This window comes from Equus caballus, chromosome 22, assembly GCF_041296265.1.
Source record: "Equus caballus isolate H_3958 breed thoroughbred chromosome 22, TB-T2T, whole genome shotgun sequence".
In the NCBI taxonomy this organism is placed as follows: Eukaryota; Metazoa; Chordata; class Mammalia; order Perissodactyla; family Equidae; genus Equus; species Equus caballus.
This window is the reverse complement of record NC_091705.1, coordinates 42,377,118-42,402,187: the sequence shown is the minus strand read 5'-3', so window position 1 is coordinate 42,402,187 and position 25,070 is coordinate 42,377,118. Positions and strand designations below refer to the sequence as shown.

The following is a 25,070-nucleotide window of genomic DNA, read 5'->3' as shown; positions in this document are numbered from 1 at the left end:
TCAACTCTTAGAAATGGAATTGCTGGGTGAAGGAATATGTTCTTTTTAAAAAATTTTGGTAGATAATGCCAAAATTTCAGCTCCCCATCAGGACGGAATTAATTTACGCTCCAGTCAGCAATGTGTCAGGTGCCTGCTCCTCACCCCAGCTTCCCCACTGAATGCTTTCAAACGTTTGGATTTTTTACTTGAAAGGAAAGATTGACTTTCTTTCAGGTCCTTCATGAATTCTGGATTTTGAGTCAAAGTTACAAAAGCCTTCTCAATCCAAAATTTTAAAAGACTTTTCCACATTTTCTTCTAGCATTTTTATCCATTTGGATTTTTTTCCTGGTAAAGGCTTGAGTTATGGCACCAAGTTAATTTCTTTTTTTAGATGGCCGCCCTGTTTTCCCTACATCTTTTATTTTATTAAAAAGTCCTTCTTTGATAGATTTGAGGTGTCATCATTATCGTGCACTAAATCCCCATATGTCTTTGGGGGAAAATGTGTTGTATGTGAATGGTGATAAAAATGAAAAAAAGAAAAAAATATAGCCGGGCAGAGGAATAGAGACGAGGGAAACTAAAATAGAAAAATTCTTGGTGGGAAGATGATGTTTGAAATACCTAAAGGAAGAGAGATGATTGAGGCAATGCAGTGTGGTGCTTAAAAGCTTTTTGCCTCTGAAATCATTTGAGCCTGGGGTCAAATCCCAGCTCCACTCAGTGACAATAGGCAAGTTATTTATTATTTTCATCCATCAGTTTATTCATCAGTAAAAAAGCAATTACAGATAGTACATACTTCATGGGATCATTATAAGAATTAAATGAGATCTTTATAACTAGCATTGGGCCTGGCACACAAAGGTTGGTCATTTTTATTATTATAATGGACATTTTTCCTTCTATTACACATTCCTCAAAGAATTCATGGCTGCAAAGTATTCCATCATATGGTCATAGGTAAATTTCACATGTTAATGCCACATGCTGCTTTACTTACCTATTCCAGAATTGTTAAACTTTTTAATAGTTCTTCATTCTTACTCTTCCAATATTACCCTATGATGCTTTTTTTACTTTTTAATTTTGAAATTATTATAGATTCACATGCAGTTGTAAGAAATTATACAAAGAAATCCCTTTATCCAGTGTCCCCTAATGGTAACATCTTGCAAGACTGTAGTACAATATCACAACCAGAATATTGACATTGATACAATCCAACAGAGAAAATTTCTATCACGACAGGGACCCTCGTGTTGCCCTTTTAAAGGCACAGGCACTTCCCTCCCACCGCCACCCCTTTTTTAACTTTTGACAACCACTCCTCTGTTCTCCATTTCTAGAGTTAGGGCATTTCAAGAATGTTATATAAATAGAGTCGTACATTATGTACCCTTTTGGCATAAGCTTTTTTCCTTCAGGATAATCCTCTGGAGACTTACTGGCTCATTGGCCTTATCATTCCTTTATAGATGTCATTCCTTTCCTTCCTTTTTTATTGTTGAGTGGTATTCCATGCTAAGGATGTATCGCCTTTTGTTTAACAATTCATCCATCGAAAAACATTTGCTTGTTTGCAGTTTTTGGCTATTACAAATAAAATTTCTGTAAACATTAATGTATAGTGTGAATATGTCTTCCTTTTTCTGGGAAAAAAGTGCAGGAATGAATGGCTGGGTTGTACTGAAGTTGTATATTTAGCTCTTTAAGAAACTGCTAAATTTTTCCAGGGTGGCTGCACCATTTTACATTCCCACGGCAATACCTGAGTGACCTATTTCTCTGCATCCTTGTCAGCAGTTGAAATTATCACTATTTTTTGTGTTAGCCATTCTGACAGGTGTTTGGTGATATTGAGGTTTTAATTTGCATTTCTCTAATGGCTAATGAAATTGAGTATCGTTCACATGTTTATTTGCCATCTATGTATTCTCTTCAGTGAAAAGTCTCCTTGTGTCTTTTGCCCATTCTCTAATTGGATTGTTTGACTAGTCTTTTCTCAGATAAGTGGTTTGCAAATACTTTCTCCCACTTTCCGGATTGTTTTTCATCTTTTTAACAGCATCTTTCACAAAGCACAAACTTTCAATTTGGGTGAAGACCAATTTATCATTTTTTCCTTTTATGGACTGTGCTTTTGATATCAAGTCTAAGAATTCTTAGCTATAGATCCCAGAAATTTTCTCTTATTTTTTTCTAAAAGTCTTATATTTTATATTTTGAATTTAAGTCCTTGATCTATTTTGAGTTAATTTTTGCATAAGTTATAAAATTTTCATTGAGGTTCTTTTTCTTTTCTCCCACGGATGTCAAATTGTTCCAGCACCACTTGTTGAAAAGATCTTCTTTCCTCCAGTGAATTGCTTTTGCATCTTTGTCAAAAGTCAGTTGGCATATTTGTGTGGGTCTCTTTCTGGGGTCTCTATTCTGTTCCATTCACCTATGTGAATGCCTCCGCCAATACCACATAGCCTTGCTGACTATAGCTATATAACAGGCTTGAAATCTGGTAGACTGATTCCTTCTGCTTTAGTCATCCTTTTCAAAATTGTTTTAGATACTCTAATTCCTTTGCTTTTCCATATAAATTTTAGAATAATCTTGTCTATCTCTACAAAACATCTTGCTGGAATTTTGATAGGAGCTGCATTGAATCTGTATATCATCTTGGGGAGGATTGACGTCTTTGTTATGTTGAGTCTTCCAATCCATGAACATTGTATGTCTCTCCATTTATTTATACCTTCTTAAATTCCTTTCATCAGCATTGTATAGTTTTCAGCATATAAGTGGTGTACATGTTTTGTATTTCATTTTTTGTACAATTATAAATAGTATTGTATTTTTTTCCAGCTTGATTGAGATATAATTGGCATATAACATTGTGTAAGTTTAAGGTGTACAATGTGATAATTTGGTACATGTATATATTGTGAAATGATTACCACAGTAGGGTTAGTTAACACCTCCATTGTCTCATATAATTATCATTTCTTTTTTGTGGTAGAACATTTAAGATATACTCTCATAGAAACTTGCAAATATACAATATAGTATTGTTAACTACAGTCACCATGCTGTGCATTAGATCCCCAGAATTTATTCATCTACTAACTGAAAGTCTGTACTCTTTGACCAACATCTCCTCATTTCCCCTACCCCTCAGCCTCTAGCAACCACTTTTCTACTCTCTATTTCTGTGAGTTCAGCTTTTAAAAATTCCGTATATAAGCGATATTGTACAGAATTTGTCTTTCTCTGTCTGACTTAGTTCACTTAGCATAATGCTCTCAAGGTCCATCCATGTTGCCACAAATGGCAAAATTACCTTGTCTCTCATGACTGAATAATATTTCATTATATACCTATGTACAGATAAAGATATAGATAAATATCACATCTTCTTTACCCATTCACCTGTAGATACACACTTAGGTTGTTTCCATATCTTGGCTATTGTGAATAATGCTGCAATGAACGTGGAGGACAGATACCTCTTTGAAATCTTTATTTCATTGCCTTTGGATATATACCTAGGAGTAGGATTGCTGGATCATATGGTAGTTCTATGTTTAATTTTTTAAGGAGCCTCCATACTGTTTTCCATAATGGCTGTATCAATTTACATTCCCACCAACAGTGCACAACAGTTCCCTTCTCTCCACGTCCTTACCAGCACTTGTTATCTCTTGTCTTTTTGATAATAGCCATTCCAACAGGTATGAGGTGATATCTCATTGTGATTTTGACTTGCATTTCTGTGGTGTTGGGCTGGTGAAGAGATGTTTTTGTCTAAAAGTTTTCTGTCTTGCTTGCCTGCACCCTTCCTGGCCCTTTGGTTAGAGAGAGCAGGCTTTTTCAGAGGATTTGTTTTCATCAGTGCTCATTGGTGTTTCTAGGTTGCCGGCTTCTTCAACATCAACTCTAGGATAGATGAGGCAGAAAGAAAACCCAGGGAATTCACCACCGGGATGTTCCTCAGGCCCCTCACTGGTCTGCTTTCTCCTCTCCACCTCTCAGTGTCCCTTCGTGCTTGTTTTCTATATAATGTCAGGTATTTTCCATCATGCTTAGTGGGAGGATAAGGAAAAGTACACATTCTATATCTTCCTGGAAAAGGAAGTCTTGTGTTCCTTTTTAAAGGCAGTCTAAGAAGAAAAAAAATATTTCAAGAAAAGGGCTCCAGTTCAGGCTGAGAATTTCAATTTGAACAAACAGATTTGAGGCAAACAGACACCTCCATGCACCGAGCCAGCAGGTCTGGTCATCCCTTGGCTGCCATACAAGTCTTGAGACAGTGCTGCCCCCAGGAAATCAGGGAAGCAGAGGATGGCATCTTCCGATGGCTGGAGAAGATGCCACAGGGCGTAGGAGAACACTGGAGCACTCCTCTATTCCTGGAGCTCCCTCGCCGGTGTTTCCTCCAGTCGAGTTCTTTATCCTGGGTGAGGAAGTACAACTAGTTCTCTCCCTTGCTCAGAGGATGTCTGTCTTCGCAGGTTTACCCTGACGGCAATCTAGACCCATGGGACCACCTTATGTTCTCCCCCTTCATCTCCTCTTCAGTTGACGTCACTGTATTCCATTTCATTTCCAGGACGTTCAGTAAACACTCCCTGTGTGTTTAGCCCTGGGGTCACAGAGAAGCATCATGGCCTCTTGCTCCCCTTAGGAAGCACCCAGTCTGGGAGCACGAGGTGACCTAGATGTCAACCTTTCTATTCACTGTGCTGAGCACTGGGAGGCCATGGGCTGTGAGACCAGAGTGGCTCAGAACAGCTGACCCAGCCTGAGAGACCGGGGGTCCTCACCCACCGCGACACAAGTTCTTAGAGGACTTTGCCCTCTGTCTAAAGTAGCAGCGCCCTGGTCGCCCTCCAGCCTTCATCTTCATTTTCCCCGTTGCAGTCTTCACCGCCTGAGTCATATGTTACATTTTTCGGTTTATCTGTATTTTGGAGGGGTTTTGTTCTTCCGCTCTGCTAGAATTTCAGCTGTCTTAGGACACGGGCTGTGTCTGTCTCATTCACCGCTTTTTTCCTCGTGCCTAGATCAGCACGAGGCGCCTGGCAGACCTTTGATAAATAGCTTCTTTCCTAATCCCTCGTGGTGTGGTAAGCAGATCCCAAACCTTGCAATGGTTCAAAAGTCCGTCTCCATCCAATTTGAAAACTTCAATCTTGTATTTGTTTTAACATTCATCCCAATTGCTTCTGGAACCAAGCTCTGATGTGACCCATGGCCTGAGGCACTTGGGTTCTAGGAGGAGTAGAATTTGTTCTTTTACTTCTCCTCCCCTCAGGTGTGCGAGCTGAGGGAGCAGGGAGTGAGGGAAAAAGAGCTCCAGTCTATTTCCCTTCCCGGGGCTACTGTCCTGTCTTGACTATCCGTATTTTTTCTGTCGTGGCATCCACATGATGTCGCTCTCCTCTGGGTGGGGTCTGGGCACGGGCATTGGTTTAAGAACGGCCCAAGTGATTCTAATATGCAGCCCAGCTGAGAGTCAGTGGGCTGGTGGAAGGCACTTATCTTTTTATCAGAGTTCTTGTCTCTCTCTACCAGCCTTCATTCAGCACGAGGCTGGAAGCACCTAGAAGAGGAACATGTCTGATTCATCTTGGTAAATCTCACAGGGCTCAACATAGTGCACAGTGTTTTAAATAATAATAACAGCTAACATTTATCAAATGCTCACTACTTGATGTATACGTTGTTCTAAATTCTTTATATGGATGGTCCCATTTACTCCCCCAAAACCTCTGAGAGGCAGGTACCATTTGTTATCCTCCTTTTACAAATGAGCAAACTGAGGCACAGATGGTAGGGAACATGCCTAGGGTTGCACTAGTAGGAACGGTGGAGCGGGCAGCGGAGTCGGGGCCGGCTGGCTCCAGAGCCCATGCTGACGCTGTGTGGCCGCTGCACAGTCAGTGCATGGTCAGAATTCCCCCACATCATTATTGAAGGAAGATGAGGAAATAAATAACTTTTTCCTAGGCAACACCTTAATCAGGCCGAGTGGGGCATTTCTCAGTTAGATTTACATCTTGTCCCACTTTCATAATGGCTCATCTTCAAAACACCTATTCAATTATTTTTATTTGAAATTTTATTTTTACACAGCTTCACCTAAGCAAAAATATCCATGGTGCCAAGGGTTTGATGCTAGAAATATTTTTCTAATGCACATTAAAAGGGTAACCTCATATGTGTGTGTGTGTGTGTGTGTACCACCTAAAATAAAAAATAAAATCCCCTCACCTGTAGGTATGCCAGCACTCAACTGCTATAAACAGAATTTCCAACCATCCTTCTTGTCAATCAGCTTAACAATCTAGATCCGAATTATACCTTGGAATTATCAACAGTTCAACTCACATTAGAATTATGATTCGTATTAGAAACCACTTTTTAAAAGGGCATCTCTTCCAAAGCAAAACACTTTTTGCCTGGAATTAGCTAGGAAACCCAACAAGCCTGTTAAGACCACGACTTTTATCTGCTTTGAGTTTTATGAAGTTCCAGCTCTTTATGAGCATTTCACAAGAAGCACCTCTCCATTTACAATGAGTCCCGGGGCTGAATGAAACTCCTGTGGAATACGGGTGTGATTACTACCTTTTAAAATATTCACCAAAATGTGTTTATGTATTTTTCTAGCCATTCCACAAAAGCCCCATTTTTAACACAGACTCTTCCTGCCTGGGCTTCGACTTTACGCTGGTCTCCATGGGCAAGCTCAGTGCCGAGTGAGCGCAGGGAACAGTGGTGTAGAAACTCAGCCAAGGGAATGGGTTCCCACGGGTGGCATGACCCAGAAAGACTTCAGCGGGAGAATGTAGATTCAAGCCCAGGCCTGAGAATGGATGGGTTTGAAGTGACCTGGCTTCTGAAGAGAGAAGACAGAAGCCAAGGAGAGGACATAGTGTACACAAACGTGCAGGAAAAGACCTTACTCGTTATTCACTCATCCATTCAACAAATGTTGCTCACAAATCTACTTGTTAGACCTGCCTACGAGGAAACAGAAAGGTTTCTCTCTCTTCTCCTCTAAGTAAAGGGGTGGGAGATGATTTGGAGAAGGCAGAACCCCAAGGCTCTGGGATGAACAAAAGGACTACATAGGAGTGGCTGAGTCAGTGAAGAGGGAAGATGATGCTCGGAGCAGGAGGTGAGAGTCGGTGAGGCAGCTCTCCCTCTGTCTACCAGCCTCCAGATCAAGCTCCCCGCCGTAAATCCACGGCCCCGTGTACTGAACTGCTGCTCTGGATGTGTTTTCTGTCTCACCTGCCACCTCCCCCAATGAATCAAGCAGCTTTTCAGATCCAAAGACACACCTAGAGGACCTTCTTAGTGAAATCTCCCATTTTTTTTGCAGGAATATTTATAAAGTTATAAAATTTGCATATTTCTTGACCCAAAAATTTCACTTCTGAGAATTTACCCAAAGGAAATATAGATACATGTGCTTGATTAAAAATATAAGTGTTGGATGTCCATTTTGATACTGCTTGTAACATGCTAGATGTAAAATCACGAACACCATAAATGCCCATCAGTAAGGATATTAGACAATAACTAATGTTACAACTGACAATGGATTACCATGAGACATAAAGAATGATGCAGATCTAGCTGTATTGCAATGGAAAGGTGTCTGTACTATTTCGTTCTGTGAAAAAAGTGAGTTGATGCAGATAGCGCCATCCCATTTATATAAAATTTATTTACATCCATTCATCTATTGAGAATCAAATGATACATATTTTTTGAATGCCTGCTGTGAGCCTCCTTGTTCTAGATATTAGAGAAACAGCAGTGAGCAAGGTAGATGGAATCCTTGTCTTTGTCACGCTTACGGTTTAGCGGGGGTATGAGGAAGGGAGCAGATATTGAGCAAGTAAAAAAAAAATGTTGGAATAGCTCAGATGAAAAAGGGCCAAGTACAATGATAGAGATGATAATGAGGGGAGGAGAGATGACTCTTAAGACTTGAAGGATGAATAGAAGTTACCCACAGGAAGACAGAGGAGAAAAATGTTCCAGACAGAAAGCCTTGAGGTTGGAAATAGCTTGTGGTATGTTTGAGAAACTCAAAGAAAGGTGGCCAGAGAGAATGGAGCGAAGGAGAGAGTGCCTCACAGAGGTTGGAAATGTAGACATGGGCCAGGCCATGTAAGACATTGGAGACCCTGTATCAGAGTTTGGACATCATTCGAAGAGCCATGGGAAGCCATAGGAAGGTGGTACGGAGTAGGAAGATGGGGTCTGCTGATTAATAATGGATTGAAGGGGCCAAGAGCCCCAGCAGACAGGGCAGGGGGCCATTGCAGTCAGGAAGGTAGCAAGATGACCATGGCTTAGCTCAGGGTCATGGGAGTGGAGAAGGAGAGAGGAGGACAGGTTCAGAATGCACCCTACCCTCCTGTGAGTTAGAGGAGAAAACAAGTCCTTACATCACGTTTTCTGTACCAATAAGCTCCTGGATCCTGACAATGGAATTATTATTTTTAAATATAAGTACATTATTTTAGTTGAGATGATTCACCATTGTGGAGATTGTGAGAAATCTAATACATACATCTCTGGGGATCATGTACAAATCATTAGACTAAGAGACCACAAAGACAGAAAATATTGGCATTATCCACAACCTCTTTGCAGAATTGGGAGAAAAGGGTTTTTGTTTGGAACGCAACATGCACTGCTGTGTTTGTTACCCTCTGGCTCCAAACAATGTCTCTCCAGCTAACTGCAAATGCTGAATGTGTTAGAGATGGGGGGAGGGGAAGGGAGAGTGACTCTCATAAGCTCCTGATTGTTCTACACACCCGTGGGCAGAAAAAGTATGGCTGGAATTAGGGGGTAAGGGAGAGAGGGGTGCGAAGCCAAAATCTTACTTGGAGAGTCCACATCCAACAAGTTGCCACTGTGAAAACTCTGTTTTGCTCCTAGGACATAGTTGACGGCAAGGGAGAAGGACAGGAAAGCACAGCTGTGAATTGCTCTGTCCTGGGGGACCCACAAGAACTGGAGATTGCAAAGGAGGACCCGCAGACAACAGATATAACAGAGAATAACCCTTCCATCATGAGCTTCTTTAAAACGCTGGTAAGTAGTTTCTTTCCTTTTTTCCCTCAGTTCTATTGCTCAAAAGTCTTGTTAGTTCTAAGAATAATGCATTTGTGAACGTTATTGTACTGAATGGGGTGTCATCATGATGTGGCTGGAAGACTGGAGAACAGGGCCAAGATGTGTTCTGTCAGAAATTGTGTTACACCAGGCTTTCAATGAGGGAGCTGCAGATTTGGGAACCCTGATGTGGACATGAGGTGCCCAAACTGTGTCACGAGCTGTTGTAATGGAACTCGATTGCAATCGCATGGTGATTGATCATAAAAATAATTGGAAAATACCTCCTCAAGCTGTTGACCTATCAAAGCAGTGTTGTCACTCAACAGCAAATAAAACTGTAGACATCACTTTCTATCTCGTTGCATCTAAATCTACGACTTTATTTGCATGGGGGCAGGGACCCGTGTCTGGAATTGCTTGCTCATCTCTGACTCCTGAGGGCAGAGCCCACGGCCCGGCACATGCCGGACACCCAGTGAGGGCTGAGTGGATGGATGCTTAATGAAACAGTCTGCTCCAAGTGTGGCTGGGCTATTTCCAAACGCCAAGACTAACTTCCAAAGGTAAAACCAAAAGCGTCAATAGAATGAGCCACAAACACCAAAGCGTGTGCATTTGTTTGGATTGGTGGCAGAACTGATGGAAAGTCTGTGGCCTTCCAGGGGATAATTCTGAATGTGGTCAAACTCTTGGTGAATGTATTAGATCTGATGCATTTCATTATAAAATATTAATTTTGTTAACTTTTGTATACTGAGGTATTACCCAGAAGTCTGTAGGTTTCTATTGTACTAAGAGGACTTCCCATGACATTCTTTACCTGTATAGTGAACTGGACCACCCTAAAGAGCTATGTATCTAGGAAATAAACTCACCCTAAAGAGCTGAGTTTTAACATTTCATTTTCTCAAACTTTTCAGGTTTCACCTAACAAAGCTGAAACAAAGAAGGATCTGGAAGACACGGTAGGTAGTTTGAAGTGTTTTTACGTTTGAGTTTGTGTATAGAACTGGATTTGGACTCGTGTCTGCTTCTTTGTCACTTAAATTTTGTGTGTGTGTGTGTGTGTTTATACATGTACACAAATATACATATTTAGCAATTTAATAGTGCTGTTACATTGTCTTTAAATGTTTCATTTACGTTAATGGTATTTCAGTGAAAATTTTTGTGGGAAGCTTGAAGTATATGCCAATTCTGGCTAAATAATGTTGCAATAACCAATTTCTTATATAGAATAAGAACAGAATACTAATAATTATATGTCATCTTAGTCCTTTTAGTTGTGTGTAGAGAGACCCAGGGAATAAAGTAAAAATTAGCCGTTGGAAAGGAGGAAGAGGTGAGACTCAATTTGAAGTAGAACTTAGCTGCTATGTTTTTGGTTTTTAGAAAATGTGTTCTTTGTTTTTCACGTAATTTGAAAAAAATAAATCTCCACTGCAAAGGCAATTGTTTGGTGACATGAAATAGTCCCCAGTGGACATTTGCCAAATGAAGGAACGTGTCGAGGAGTGAGAGCTTGAATTTTTCCAGTCATCCTAGAAATTCAGCCAATTCCCCTCAAAATAAATGTTGTATGGAACGGCTGCTTTCTAGAGATGGTTTTCCTTTATGCTCAACTGAACCGATTCTCCCTAGTGGAACATATGGTTTACATTTCACAGGAATCGTGAGGGAAGTTTAACTTGGTGACAGATAAGTGTCTTGTGTCCTTCTTGTAATAACTGAAAGTGCTTTGAAAAGACACTGGGACCAAATAAATAGCTTGGCCAGCCTGAGACATCTGCTACCCATATTTGAGGGGGCTAAGCTGTGAAAAGGGATCCTAGAATTTGTCTCAGAAGACCTGTGTTTAAGCTCCAGTCTCGCTACTTGGTAGCTGTGTGATCCTCAGCTGTCCGAACCCAGATCTTCACATCTGTAAAACTGGGACAATAGCAATTCCATCTCATCAACCCCAGGGTTGAATGAAGGTGTGACAATGCCTGGAGCATGGAGCTCTACTCAAATGTAGGTGATCCTGATTTTCATAATCACCTCAAGGCAGACTGAACACCATGATTACATGTGTATTGTATTGATTGGTTCCTCTAGAATTTTCTTCTTCTGTTGAAAAAAATATATATCTGAGGCATCCGCATGTGTTTTCCTATAAAATTATTCATTTGCTACAAGACAGCTAGGGTCAAGCTCAATGAATGGTTGTGTCCAAATGTTTCTCTTTGGGTTCTGTGTCTGGCATTGTTTGAAATCACACAGTCAGCACAAAAGGCTATAAACGGTGGAGTGTGTGGATGTGTCGTGTGGCTTCCCAGGTGACCTGAGGCACTCACTCTCTTCAGCTGCTCATGCGCCAGGACTCTTCACCCACTCAGAATGATGTCCCAACCAATAATCCTGGCTGATAAAATCTCATCGCCCTGCCCTTGGAGCTGTGGGGTCACTGCTAGCGGAGCCGGCTCTCCAAGGAGGGTTTTGTGAATGTAGGTTGTCCATGACACCCACAAATGGACCTCTTCCTACAAACCTGGTTCTGACAGCTTGCCTTTTTGACACCCTTTCGACTGAAGTTCTTGGATTCACTCTTTTGAAATGTCTACACGATTTGTCTATCTTCCCATTTGGCTCTGGGCGATTTTTAGCACGCTCCACGCTCCACACGAAATCCCCCGCCACTTATAACTTGAGTCAACAATTCTGAATGGTTGTGGCTGGGCTATTTCAGTTCCAATCTCCCCCAGTTTGGCTCAGTGGACTGACTTATACTAGAAAGTTCTTTTGCCTGGGAGATCTGCCCATCTAGAAGTCAGCTGAAATTTTTGTGGGTGATGCCGCTTCCCCAGAGTTTCTAATACTGAATAAAAGGAGATCAGTTTGAGATTGAAAGCCACTCAGCAGCAGTATTTGCCTTGACTCCAGGATCCAAAAATAAATCGTTTGTCTTTAGGTATTTTTTTCTTTCCCATGTGACAATAGCATTTAGATATTTAAAACTAGCAAGTAGGGATGGTATTATATCTTTTTAATTTTTAAAACTTTTCATCTGGGGCCTGGCTCAGTGGCGCAGTGGTTAAGTTTGCCCACTCCATTTCGGCAGCCTGGGGTTTGCAGGTTCGAATACCAGGCACAGACCTGCACACTTCTCATCAGGCCATGCTGTGGCGGTGTCCCATATACAAAGTAGAGGAAGCATGGTGCAGATGTTAGCTCAGGGCTAATCTTCCTCACCAAAAAAAAAAATTTCATCTGGATATTTTATACCATATAGATAGAATTTTAAATGTCCTGTCTTTGCCTTAGCAAATGGAGTTATGTTAATCTGGGTCATTTAAATAGGTCGTCCTGTTGAAAATTAATGTGTACCTGAAACGAAGTGCGAATCTGCTCTTTAGCCAATCATCTTTGAAAGTTTAAAAAAGATAAACATTCATATGATGTCTTGTGGTTGGGGGATGGGGGTGATATACCAGCAGTTAATTGTCAAAATGTTTTAATGCACCTAAAAACAACAGAAAAAAATGGATTTTGTTTAAAAACAAAGTTTTAAGCTGTGACTGCTGTTGCCCGAAAGGCATCCAAAACAGAAAGTGTCTGTGATGGACAAGCTGGGCAGAAGACATCTGAGACCCAGGCCAAAGGCAGCAAGAAAAAGCACCTGCATAGCCCCAGGCTGGGCCTCGCCTTTAGAAAATTCTTTAGGCATAAGGTCTGTATCTTGTTAAACAAGAAGGGAAAAAAAGAACCCTGGTCTTCACCACGTGGTTCACGTGCCATTCCATATCCAGCACGCTCCACTTGGGTAAAGACAGAATCTTGGGTGGTTGGGATCATTAAATTGGAATTAAAGATTACGTAAATCAAATTCCAGTGATTTTTTTAAAAAGTCTCCGTAGTTATAAACATCTCAGACTAGTTTGTTCCTGGTGTGGACCAGGGTTCTGAAATTATTCTTCTAATCCAGTGTTTCCCAAATGTCAGACGTATGCATACCAACCTTCATCATTTTTGTCAGATATATGATAATTTACTTGATATTTTTATATTGAAATTGACTCATTTCCTATTTAAAGATATCTTTAAAAGAAACTTTATAATTACATCATACATGGAAAACCAGAAGAATTTTTCATAAGAGGAAGGTAACCATTAGTACGGCTGCTAAAAAAAGGTATTCTATTCTAGCAACCTCATTTTTGTTAAGCCCTGAATCTACTGCCCTTTCTAGCTTTATTAAGAGGCAATTAGCCGGCAGTAGAGAAATGTTACAGACGTACCAGCACCAGACTGAGATTTTCCCCTGAATGTTCTTAGAAAGATTAAATGAGAATTGAAAAAGGAAAAGCACTTTCTCTCTTCAATGTCATTTAATATCCTATCTCTGTACCACCTAAAATTACCTCTGCTGCCACCAATGGTATGCTTTCTATATTTTGGGAAATACTTTTCTAACCTCAAAATAACAGTTTTGTCTTCTGTGGTCTATTCCATCCATCCCCACCGTTAACTAAACTTATACTGAACCCAAATAAAAGCCCAGGCAGAACCACACAATGAATGAAGGCAGATCAAGTTCTGTCTCCATGGGGACAGTGAGGGCAACACAGAAGTCAGTTTTGACGATTTCGCTCTTCCAACGTGTAAAAAGACGCCACTGTTGGTCTGAAACCATCAATTAAAAGGATCTCTGAATTGGGCCAGCATGCTTGGAAATTTGTTTAAAATATCAACCATTCTCCACTAAGTTGAATGAACTTATTAAAAAACTTCCCCAGCTGGATGTTATAGTCCCAGGATTGTGCATGCAAATAAAAGCTCCAAAGAAAGTTCTCATGGCCGAATCTATATTCGCATAAGCAAACTATGTTATGAAGCCACCCTTCAATTTCCATACAGGCTCATTTTGTTCGGTAAAGAGAGAAGGGGTCAGAGTGTTGGATTTGCAATGGGGGAGGGGAAGTTAAGAAGTGGTACTACTGTATGTGGGAGACAATTTGGTAACTGACAGCCAAAGATGTCAGAGATCTCGTGAAAAGGAATCTAGGGGAACTCCTAAATGGACTGGCTGTGGCAAGGGGGCCTTGAAAGTTTAAGAAGTGTATTCCCCACCCCCAGATCTGCATTTCGTTACGACATGCATTTCATGCACTGCAAAGTTTGATGTCTCCAGAATCTCCTCCCCTGCATAAGTGGAGCACCCAAGGTCAATATTCCTAAGGCTTCCCCAAATCATTGGCCTTATATCCTGCCACTGAGTTGCATTTTGGGGTAGAATAGCTTTCTGGAAATAGTGGGACGATGGAGAGGAAGCGCCCTTTCTGGGGTTCTGTAGTGCAGACACAGAACTTGAGAGTTTTGCCTTGAGTTACATTCAGTCTATTTTTCATACAAAAATAAAGTAAGTGCACAATTCACAAATGTTCTTAATTCTCATTTACACAGCATTTTGGCAGATCTCACTGGCGCTTACCTCCACGGCTAGGACAATTTCTTTCTATTCCTCATTTGATTTTTCTGTTGTCCAAAAAGATAGGAAAATAGGGCCATTAACACTGACCAGCCAGATTGGATCAATGAACGTTGTTGCAGGAATATAGGAGGTGTGGTACTCATCCTCCTTGATTTCATATAACCTACGGCAGAAAAGAAGAAATTCAAGCAAATTCAAGGATAAAACAGCATCTTCTAGTTTTGCTCTAAAGAAAATACATTGGTTACCATTTCTGGTTAACTCCTAGGTTCATTTCTCTATATCTCAATTTTCCTTCCTATAAAAAGAATTTTCTTGGTTTAAAAAAGTAGAGAAGCCAGGAATTAATAGATGACACAAATGTATTGTTATAAATAATAAGGATGTCGACTTTCCTTTGCTGAATTTGAATCTTGTTTTCTTGGCTTAATTACGTGCGATGCCTGAGCATCAAACTTTTTCACACATCCTTCAAACACTGGACATGACAACTTGTACACAAGATAAGGCATTGTTTTAGAATGCTTTCGCCATGCCCAGAAATGCTCCTCTCCCCGCTCAGATGTTCCCACTGGCTACCCTCTCTGTAAGGCAGCTAATATATTAGCCGCTGGCTTGTCTGATTCACAAGCTCTGCCGCATATTCATTGTTTTTTGGTTCTCGGTGTCACATTTACGTCTTGCTAACACATCGCCCTCCCACACCCAACTGTGAAAACGAGATGAAAACTTATTGTGGAAGACGGTAAGGAAAGTCACTTGGTATGCCGTTTCCAGATCTAATACATTAGAATTTCATAGGTAGGGTGGCCAGATAAAATACAGGCACCTAGTTAAATTCAAATTTCAGATAAACAGCAAATAATTTTTAGTATAAATATAAGTATGTCCCTGGCAATCTTTGGGACCTACTTAGGGTAAAAAATTATTCTTTATTGACCTGAAATTCAAATATAACAGGGCATCCTGTATTCTCATTGTTATTTTCTAAATATGACAACCCTATCCATTAGATTGACTCCAAAAAACACCGATAGAATTTTTGTGGTCTCCTCCGTAAGACAGACAAGAGTGTTAATTCAGTTGATGCTGCAAGAACACCATTTGGGGCACTTTGCCAAGTGAGGAGATGGGTGGGCAGGGAGAGCAGATTAATGGTGGTTTATGGCTCCGTGGACTGGTAAGGAGGGGCTGGGGGGATGGAAACATGACACGGCAGGATCCTGTGTAGGTCTCTGTCTCTCTCTGGTCCCTTTCATACAATTAGTTAGTTATTTATTTAATGCCTATTTTGTACCAGATACTGGGGCTGATGGGAGCTAGGGCTGTAATGATGACCAAGACATCTAGCTCTTACCCTCAAATTGCTCAGAGTCTGGCCAGGGAGAGGCATAGTTGACAAACAATTAGGCAAATATATTAGAGTTATATTATATTACTATACATGTAATAGAGAGTTATGCCCTTATAATGCTTTTCAAGGGTCTCTGGATGTTTTCCCAGTGCAAAGAGAAGAGAATTGTCCATTTCCCAATGAAACTGATGAGTGTAGATGTGTTTCTCAACCTTTTTCTCATTATCACCTCCCCACCATGAAGGTTTTTAGATATTTTCTCCCTAATTGCCCTTCCCCTCATGACGTTTTAATACGACAGATATGCTGTCTACCTGTTTATGTACTGTGGCCCTTTGGAGGGCCATAGATGATGATAATGTCTAATTTTTTTTCATAACACCCCGCTAAGAACAAGGGCAATCACCTCCAACTCTCCCCGCCTTGGAGACATATTGCTCTTGTTGAGAATGTGTGGTGTGGACGGTTCCATCCCTTGATATGTAGAATAGCACAGGGAGTGGGGAGACCTTGGTTCATTGGAGGCAATGTGGTATAGAGCAGCTAGGAAGAGTTTGGGTTTGGGTGTCAGACTCCCTGAATTTTGATGTCAACTTTGTCCCCTTGTTAGTGTGATGGTTGGGAAGTTTTTTAATCACCCGGGACCAAAATTTCCCTAACTGTAAAGCGGACATAGAATTAGTTCCTTCCTCATAGGACTGTTGTTAGAACGTTCAATTGTTTAGAACAGTGCCTGGCGCTGGGTACCTTTTATCTTTATTATTAAATCAAAGTGAAAAGCTGGACACTGTGTCTTCAAGAGGTGACAGTGGTCCGAGAGAGAGGAGACTGAGGGGACAAAACAAAGTAGTAAAACCAGCCAAGCACGTGATGATTAAGTAAACTGGACCTGTCCCAGAGAAATTCTAGAACTCCAGAACCTGGGAGGCCTTTTTTTTGTAACCTCCATGTGGCTGTGGCTGAGCCGGCTGAGCACATATGAAGGGGCAGCCGTGAGCCAGACAGAAACTGCAGCATCTAGAGTGTAAAAAGCCAAGCAACAGATTTTAGATCAAAACAGTGAGGGCTCATTAAGCAATGGAGCATCTACTGTTGTGGCCTTAGCAGGACAGATAACTGCGTTAAACCAACCCCTTCTTAGAAATGCAAATGAGATCAGCCCCAATCCCCCAGGTTCTTGGTCCAAAATGGACCCCTGAGCAAATGATGATTCTCCCAGGGAAGCAGAAGGGCAAGGTGATGTTGGGAGATGACCAGGCTTGGCCACTCTTGCTCTTTCTGCTTCCATCCCACTCTTCAAATGCTTGTCAAGGGCTCTCAGAGCATGCTGTTCCCTGTGGGTGAAACACTCTTCCTCCCTTCTCTAGTTAATTTCCAGTCACAGTCATCCCTGTCTCAGTAAAGCCTCCCTGGTTGTCGTGACTGCATCTAATTCTCTGGTTTAGCTTTACCTTTTTTTTTTAAAGCACCAAATCCTACCGCCACCCCTGCCACCCCATAGCACTTATCACAGTTGGAATTTTACATTTTTTGTGGAATTATTTGTTTAGCATCTTTCTCTCCATGAGGACATGCAACCCCAGCACTTAGTACTCACCACAGCTCATAGAAGGCACTCAATGCCTTTTTTGTGAGTAAATAATACTTTGTCATATTTTCTGAAAAAGAAAGACAAGCCACTTGACAGAAGGCACTTCCCCTTTAATCAGTCCTCTTTAATTTAATTACCATTTAGAGCTAAAACAGCACCAGGTGCCTAAGACCGTTCGGACATGCGTAAATACAGAACATTATAAGTTCGGCCATTTTGATTTCGCAGTCTATAAAAGCAGAGTTTTTTAAAAATCCTGGCATGTTGCAGTTTTGTATGCTTTTAAATGGAACTGGGGTTATTTCAGGATCAACTATCACAAAAGTAATGTCTATACTTTGGTCCTTAATCTCCTGATTCAAACTTAGAATCTACTCAATAAGTGACTCCCTCTTAGTATCAGAAAAGTCCGCACAGAAGATCTTGTGTCTTGCATCAGAGTAAAATTCATGCTATTTGCAAATGCCCATTGGAGAGGCAACGTGCTGCGGGCAAAGAGCACGAGGCAGCAGCCAGGAGGCCCGCTCTGAAGCCAGGTTATGCCCCTCATTTCATATTGGGCAGATCACCAGCCTCAGTTTCCCCATCTTTGAAAATTCGTGTATTCCCCATCTCTAAAATTCTTAGAGACTAGATGGTCTCTAAGCCTCCTTCCAACATCAAAAATACTATCAAACATCCTGAATTTTCCCGCACCCCATTTTTACTGCCAGAGTTTTTTCCTTTTAGTCAGAAAATGTAGTCAAAAATCTGACATCCTTAGAATTTAAAGGATTTGTGTCACAAGTCCCTGGTGTGAAAGTCATAAAACGAAGATGCTTAAGAAGACTAGGTTAGGTCAGCTGAACCTGGTGTTAAAATTTTTAATGTAATATTCACTTGTGTCGAGAGAAACTGAGACTATAATTCTCCTAACTCACCTTTATCCCATGACTCAGGAGGTGGCAGAACGCAGGAAGTAACGGCCTAGTAACTGAGGAAGTCCTGGAATTGGACCTCAGCATGGCCGGTCAGAGTGGGGAGAGAGAGAGAAGGTGGGAAGAGGGAAAGGGAGGGGAGAAGAAGAGAGAGTGAAAGCGAGAGGGAGAAGGGGGAGGGAGGAGAGAGAGACAAGGAGGGAAAGAGAGAGAGAGAATAGAGACCAGATGAATAACATTTGAAGTTTTAAGTCAATTACGATCTATTCAATTACATCTAATTTAGATGTAAAGGCTACATCTAAAAGGGAAAAAATGGGGTTTGTGGGTGCTCTTCCAACTCAAGACCCTTTCACTGAATTCCAGTCTAGCTGCCTTACACACACTTTATAGCCTAGATCAGTCATCTCCAAAGTGGGGTGTGGGAGGAAAATTTCAGAACTTCTATTTTAAAGTATTGTTATTTTAATTTCTAATCTGGATTAGAAACTTAATACATGTTTCTAATATATACAAATATGCATGTCTTGGAGGTGCATGTTCAAAATGTTTTTACCGATGGGAAGACGGTCAAAACCAGTTGAAGACCAATGGCCTCGATAAGAACTAACATTCTAACAGCAAAGCACCTCTTACAATCACCTTGACTCCTAATGAGTTACTTACATGAACATGATAAATACTGGTTTCTATATATATTTTTTCCAAAAGGAAAATCCCTTGACTTTTTCCAAAATTTTAACACAAATTCACACTCACATAGAATATTGGGAAACTACAGAAAATTATGAAGAAAATTAACATACATGACCCCAGCCTATGTTTATAAAAATTGGATCTTTGTCTTTTGAAATCTTGAGTTCATTTTGAATTTTTTTAACTCAATAGGGTGCTGAAAAGTCACCCACCAGTTCAGCCGACCTCAAGTCAGACAAAGCCAACTTTGCACCCCAGGAGACCCAAGGGGCAGCCAAGAATTCTACATCCACTGAAACGGCCAAGGAAGGTGCCAAGGAAAAGGGGGGACCCACCTCTCTGCCTCTGGGCAAACTGTTCTGGAAAAAGGTAAGTCTTCTTTTCAAGATCTGAAGAGTGCTTGGGGCTAGGACGACTTGAGGAATTATTTCTATCAGGCTAATCGACGTACTTGACAACGTACAGAGTTTCTTTTCCTTCTCCAAAGTGACGCGAATAGCGATGGAGTTGAAGACTTCTAATTTCTTCCTGGGAAGAATGAAATGCCTATCATGTTATAAACATGTGTTTTGTGGGAAAGAAAAGGAAATGAACAAGTAGAATTTTTCATTCTTGGCATTACTCCTGTTCGTGACAGAGGGTTGTGGTATTTCATGATTTCATTTTCTTTCTAAAATGGTTTATTACTCTGGCTTCCTCCTGCTTTCCTCTGAGCGCTCTCACCCTGGCGAGGTGGACCACCGCTGGCCTCTCTATCTCTCTTTCCCCAGCCAGATATAATCAGTCCTCATGAGCCATTAGGTCTGACTCTCCTTTTGGAAAACCAAAGTGCCCACCAGTGTACCACCAGGCAGGCACACACTGTGCTCTGTGATAGGAAAATTCAAACCACTGTCTGATTTTTTTCCCTTCTGGACTTAAGGTGCCATGCAAGAAAATGGAGTGGGTGAGGCTGAGTAATTCTGAGAGCTATCCCTTGATCATCATTGCTGAGCAGACCCCAGCTGCCACACATGTTCAGAACTCTTGCCTGTTTTAAATGTGGCCAAAAGATGAGCAAGAAGTCAGGGGTGAGGGGGTGGGGTGAATTCACAGAGCTGGAAAAATCTAATTTAGTAACTTCATCCAAACATCCGTGCCACTTGGCACACAAAGCAAGCAGGTGATAAATACAGACGCCACTGTGGTGTTAGTTTTATTGTCTTGTCTAGAGTCCAGCTGGATTTCTGAAACTCTTTCCTCTCTGTTTCTTGTTGTACAGAAATCTTCCTTCTAGGTTCTGCCCGGAACACAAACTTCAATACATGATGAAAACTTTGGATGATGTCATTTGGCATTCTGTTCTAATCCTCTTTCCTCACCAGCCATCAATTACTCATTTTTTAAAATCTTTTATCAGCAATGTAATGTGGGGAACAGGTTTCAGGTGGGTTGCATGTGTATACTGGTGGCAAGAGGGATGAGTCAAGTGACCCATAGTCAAACATTTTTATATAAATAATCATATATATATACACATATATATATAAATTTACAGTGTATTAGGAAGATAGAACTAGCACATTAGGCTCAATTTAACATATATTTTGCTCAAGGTGAGACTATATGTATTTAGCTTAAAAAGTAATCCAATTAAAGAAAAGGGTTACATAAATATTAAGTAAATAAAGGTAAATCTAGGTCCTTCAAGAAGCAGACACCAAGATAGAATTGATGTGTAAGGGATTTATTGGAGAGAAACGACTGAAGGACAAAGGGGAGGGGGCAGGAGAAGGTAGAGAGAGACTGCAGACCACAGTGAGCATCTGACACTTGTGATGGGAGAGAGGGAAGGAAGGAGGAGACGGTCAGAAGAGCCTCAGGTGGAGGGTGGTGCTGAGCCAGCGAGGAATCCCAGAGCAGAGATGGCCCGTTCAGGGAGTCCTGGTTGGGCAGGAATGGCCCAACACCCTGCTGTGCTCAGTCATTGCCTGGGAGCAGCCGGGGAGAGCACGGCCTCAGCATTAACACTGTAGTGGATGCTGAAGGCGTGACAGTCGGAGGCTGTTCTTCTTGCAGGGAATCTGAGCGGCACACTTCCACGGCTGCCACAGATGGAGCACATGATGTGGCAGAACCCACGTAGAAGGTCGGCAATTGCCTGTAGTTTGAGGAACACTTCCGTAAGGGTCAGACGTTTGGCATCAGACAGATCTGACTTTGAGCCCCAATCTACCTCCATGAGCCTCAGTTACCTGATTTGTAAAATGCAAATAACAAGAGTACCTATGTCATGGCAATGAAGTGAGGATTCATCAAAATAATGCTGGTAAAACCCGAACACCTCGCCTGGCACGAAAGCGGTCAATGAATGGTCGCTGTCACCTATGTCATTATTTCCTGCACACACAGGAGGGTTGACGCACTAACCATGTCCCCTCCTTTATCTTTCTGTACCGTCCAGTTTGGGGACACTTCTAAGCTACTAAACATCAAGAACTTTATCTTTCCTTATCTTTGGGATCTGTGAGGGGTATGTTGGTGCCTCCTGAAAGTCAAGCTATTCCCATTGAAAATAAAAGGCAGGACTACTTGACATTTCTCTCCCTAATGACAGAATTTCATTTATTTCAATCGCAGTGTTTTTTCACCATTGTCTGGCTTTATTCCTTTAGTAGATTCTAAAAATAATAAAGTTAAGAAAAACTAAAAACCACATCACTTCTAAATCTCGTCTTTCCTTCTTTTACCCAGTCAGAAAGAATAGCTCTTAATGGAAGTAAAGTAGGGAGGATTCACTCATTTATTAGCATTTTTAATCACTTTCTTTGTGCTGAGTCTTTTTGTGCTAAATACTTTGTGTTAAGCAGTGAACAGACGGCTGTCCCCTTGTAGCTTTCAGTCTCACGGGGGACTTACGTTCTAGTGGGAACCAAAGCGAAGAGCTTTCTTTTCTTTTCTTTAAATTAGAATAAGCTTTGCATGTAAAAGCATTCTTATAAAAGTTTTGAAAAACAAAGAGAAATGCTAGAAAATGCTATTTCCACTAACTAACCCCAAGTTCTCCTTCTCTTTTAATTGAGAAGCTTTAAAAAGAAAATAATTTCAAAGTTTAGAAGTCTGCAGTTATGAACATCAGAAACAAATTTTTCCCCTAACAGACTTGTGGATATAAAATTATAAGTTATTTTGACTTATAATCTTGATTGTTGACATGGTTCTTATTACAAAACAAAAATAAACTTTGAGAACTTAATTTCAAATTATGTTACTTGCCAAAAAGTGTTTAAAATCGAGTTATGTGGACTAAATATGCCCTTTATTGTTATGAGTTAATTGGAATACCATTTACTCTGGGACTTTACAAAAGTTACCTACCCTATTTGGGTTTCTTTTTCCTCATCTGTTGAACAAAAAACTTGGAATAGATGATCTTGAAAAATCTTATATATAGCAAGTCTTGCATCAGAGCCAGAATCAGAGAGATTGGGCTGTGTGACCTTGGACAAATTACTCGACCACTCAGAGCCCCTATTTTCTTATCTGTAAAATGAGGACCATGTTTATCACACAGTGTTGTTATGAGAGTCCAATAATTGTACATAGAGAGTGCCTGAGATATAGTAAGTGCTCAGTGAACAATGTTATCATTATTTCTTCAAGTCCGAATAGTCGAGGGTCTCATGATCTGAATAGCTGTGTGTGGTTTCTGGTGCCAACAGCACTCCAAGTATGAAACAAGTATATGACTCATTTGCTACCATCGAAAGACTTGAAATCCCTGTGGAGGAATGAGATATAGACACAATGCATTCATGCGTGCCTGTGTTTGCATGTGTGCATGCACACAATTAGGAAGTGATACATTTGGAATATCTTCAGACCAGCTCTTTCCCTGCTTTCCTTTGGGGGAGACAGATGATGGAGTGGAAAAGTAATGTGAGCTCTGAAGCCAAAGAGAGAGAATCAAGTCTCAGCCCTGACGGTTACTGGCTGTTTGGATTTGAGCAGATGACTTCAACCCCCAAGCCTCACCGTCCTCCGCTCTGAAAGTAGGCAGTGAAGCCTGCCTTTCATGATTATGGGGAGGACTGAGTCAGAAAATGAATGCAAAGGGACTGGCTTTCAGTGAGTGATAGCCCCTTCCGAAACAGTGAAGTGTGGAACCCAGTGTTAATCTGAGGAGTACAGGCTACAGATGCTATGGGAGTCTAGAAAAGGGAGCAGTCAGTGTAGGTCAAAATAGGCTAAGAGGACTTAAGAATCGTCTGGGTTATTTGTTTCAAATACAAAATCCTGTATTTGATCCCAGAATCCACAGGGATCCTGGTTAAGGAAGCCTGGCATATGGCTGAACAATTATGGAAACACTTGAAGAAAGATGGACTGAAATATCTCGACTTGATAGAAGAGGTCTTGGGGCTACTGTGAAATCAATGAACTCAGAACAGCTGTCACGTGATCAAATGATGCTTCCAGAAGACCTGCTAGGAACAGGATGAATGTCTGTTGGCTTAAGTGCTACCATGTGACAGTTTTTTAAAGAAGCATTCTTTTAAGAATTGACTGTGTTCTTCAAAGGAGAGGCATCCTTGTTATTCACATTGATGCTGATAAGTTTATGTGCTATTTCGTTCCTTATTCTTGGCAACATTAATCTCCAAACAGGATTCTTTGGATTTCAAGCTGGATTTTTGTTGTTGTTGTTGTTAATGAGGCTGGATAATTTTTAGACTCACCAGATGATAGCCAGATGTCCAGTTCTTTGCAGAAGATTGGAACTGTTTCTGGTTTTGAGATTCGAACGAAAATCCCACGCTCTGTGTGTTTCCTGATTCGCCCCTGAGCTAATTGTGTTCCTCTGACTAGAGAGCTTGAGACCCTAATAAATGCCTTTTGGTCTGCAGAAACCGAGCTTGCACTTGCAAATCGTTCTCTCTCATTCACTTTGAACAGAGTCACTCCATCAGCAGCGCCATCCACTCTTCCTTCTTGTCTCTCAAATTCCCTTCTCGAACACAGTCCCAGTGTGGAAGAGTCCTCTTTCCTGCTCTTCGGAGGTTATCCATCACGATGTACTCGTTGACGGTGGAAAATAATGAATTGGAATCTGGTACTGCTGGTTCCTCAGCTCACAGCCTTTCTCCTATGGGAAAACATCAGGAGAAAAGGGAGAAGCTGCCCAAGGCCTTCATTTGTCATTGTGTATCGGGCATGGAAACCATGCTGGGTATAAATACATATTAAAGGTGAGATGCAGGCTTGGCTCAGAGAACTGGTTCACTGGGGATGCTGTCACACATCAGTCAGCTCTGGAGGAGAACAGAGACACACCTCAAACCTTTTCAAAGGAAGCTATGGTTTTGGGGTGGCAGCAAAGTTTAATAGATTCTGGAGCAGAGGCCTAGAAATTAAGGGAGATGTGCTCCCATTTTGAAGACCAATATGGAATGCCAAAGTAAAACATTTAACCCACTGCCTCACACAAAGGCCAATACTGTGGGTTGCTGTCATTATAATTATCTTTGTTAGGATTACCATTTTTTTTCAGTTCTTTAGAGTTGTGTCTAATGCATTACAAGATGGATAGACACAAGCCAACAAAGAATATTTATTAAAGGATCAAAACCACATGCCAGAAGTCCTCTTTGGGAAGGCCTCTGGAATCTGCCCTCAGCCCTGTTTATTCAAAGTTTCTATCTGTAACTTGGTCAATGACCTGTGAAGCACACTTACCAAGTTCAGAAGCTGGGAGAGCTCATTAATGCAGTCCAGAATATAAACAATAAAGAGCTCAAAATACTGGCCCAGTGGGCTGAAGTTAGTATGAGGTAGCGTTTTTGTTTGACAAAGGTCAGTGTGCCACTATGCTATAGGGAGCAGAGCCTCAAGATTTTAGTTGAGACCTGCGTCCCCCCGCCACCTCATTCCAACTCT

General features: G+C 41.2%; 1 protein-coding gene and 1 long non-coding RNA gene across 8 annotated transcripts in view; one reads left to right on the top strand and one right to left on the bottom strand.

Annotated features, from left to right (window-relative positions):
• The window catches only part of BCAS1 (brain enriched myelin associated protein 1), a 105,728-nt gene that overhangs the window by 48,880 nt on the left and 31,778 nt on the right, over positions 1 to 25,070 (top strand). For 5 of the 6 annotated variants that reach the window (XM_014735294.3, XM_070247201.1, XM_005604792.4 and 2 more), the window contains 3 exons: positions 8,947 to 9,102; positions 10,047 to 10,091; positions 19,347 to 19,523. In XM_014735294.3, coding sequence (XP_014590780.3) covers positions 8,947 to 9,102; positions 10,047 to 10,091; positions 19,347 to 19,523 — 378 coding nt within the window. Of the gene's footprint in view, positions 1 to 8,946; positions 9,103 to 10,046; positions 10,092 to 12,700; positions 12,836 to 19,346; positions 19,524 to 25,070 lie in introns of all 6 variants that reach the window. The other variant, XM_023626772.2, reaches the window with a different exon arrangement.
• Positions 2,171 to 25,070, bottom strand: part of LOC138920096 (uncharacterized) — a 57,580-nt gene continuing 34,680 nt past the window's right edge. Inside the window, exons 3-4 of one of the 2 annotated variants that reach the window (XR_011430771.1) lie at positions 14,597 to 14,759; positions 2,171 to 5,581 (exon numbers count right to left, since the gene is read on the bottom strand). This is a non-coding gene — a long non-coding RNA (uncharacterized lncRNA). Of the gene's footprint in view, positions 5,582 to 14,596; positions 14,760 to 19,489; positions 19,683 to 25,070 lie in introns of those variants that run through there. The other variant, XR_011430770.1, reaches the window with a different exon arrangement.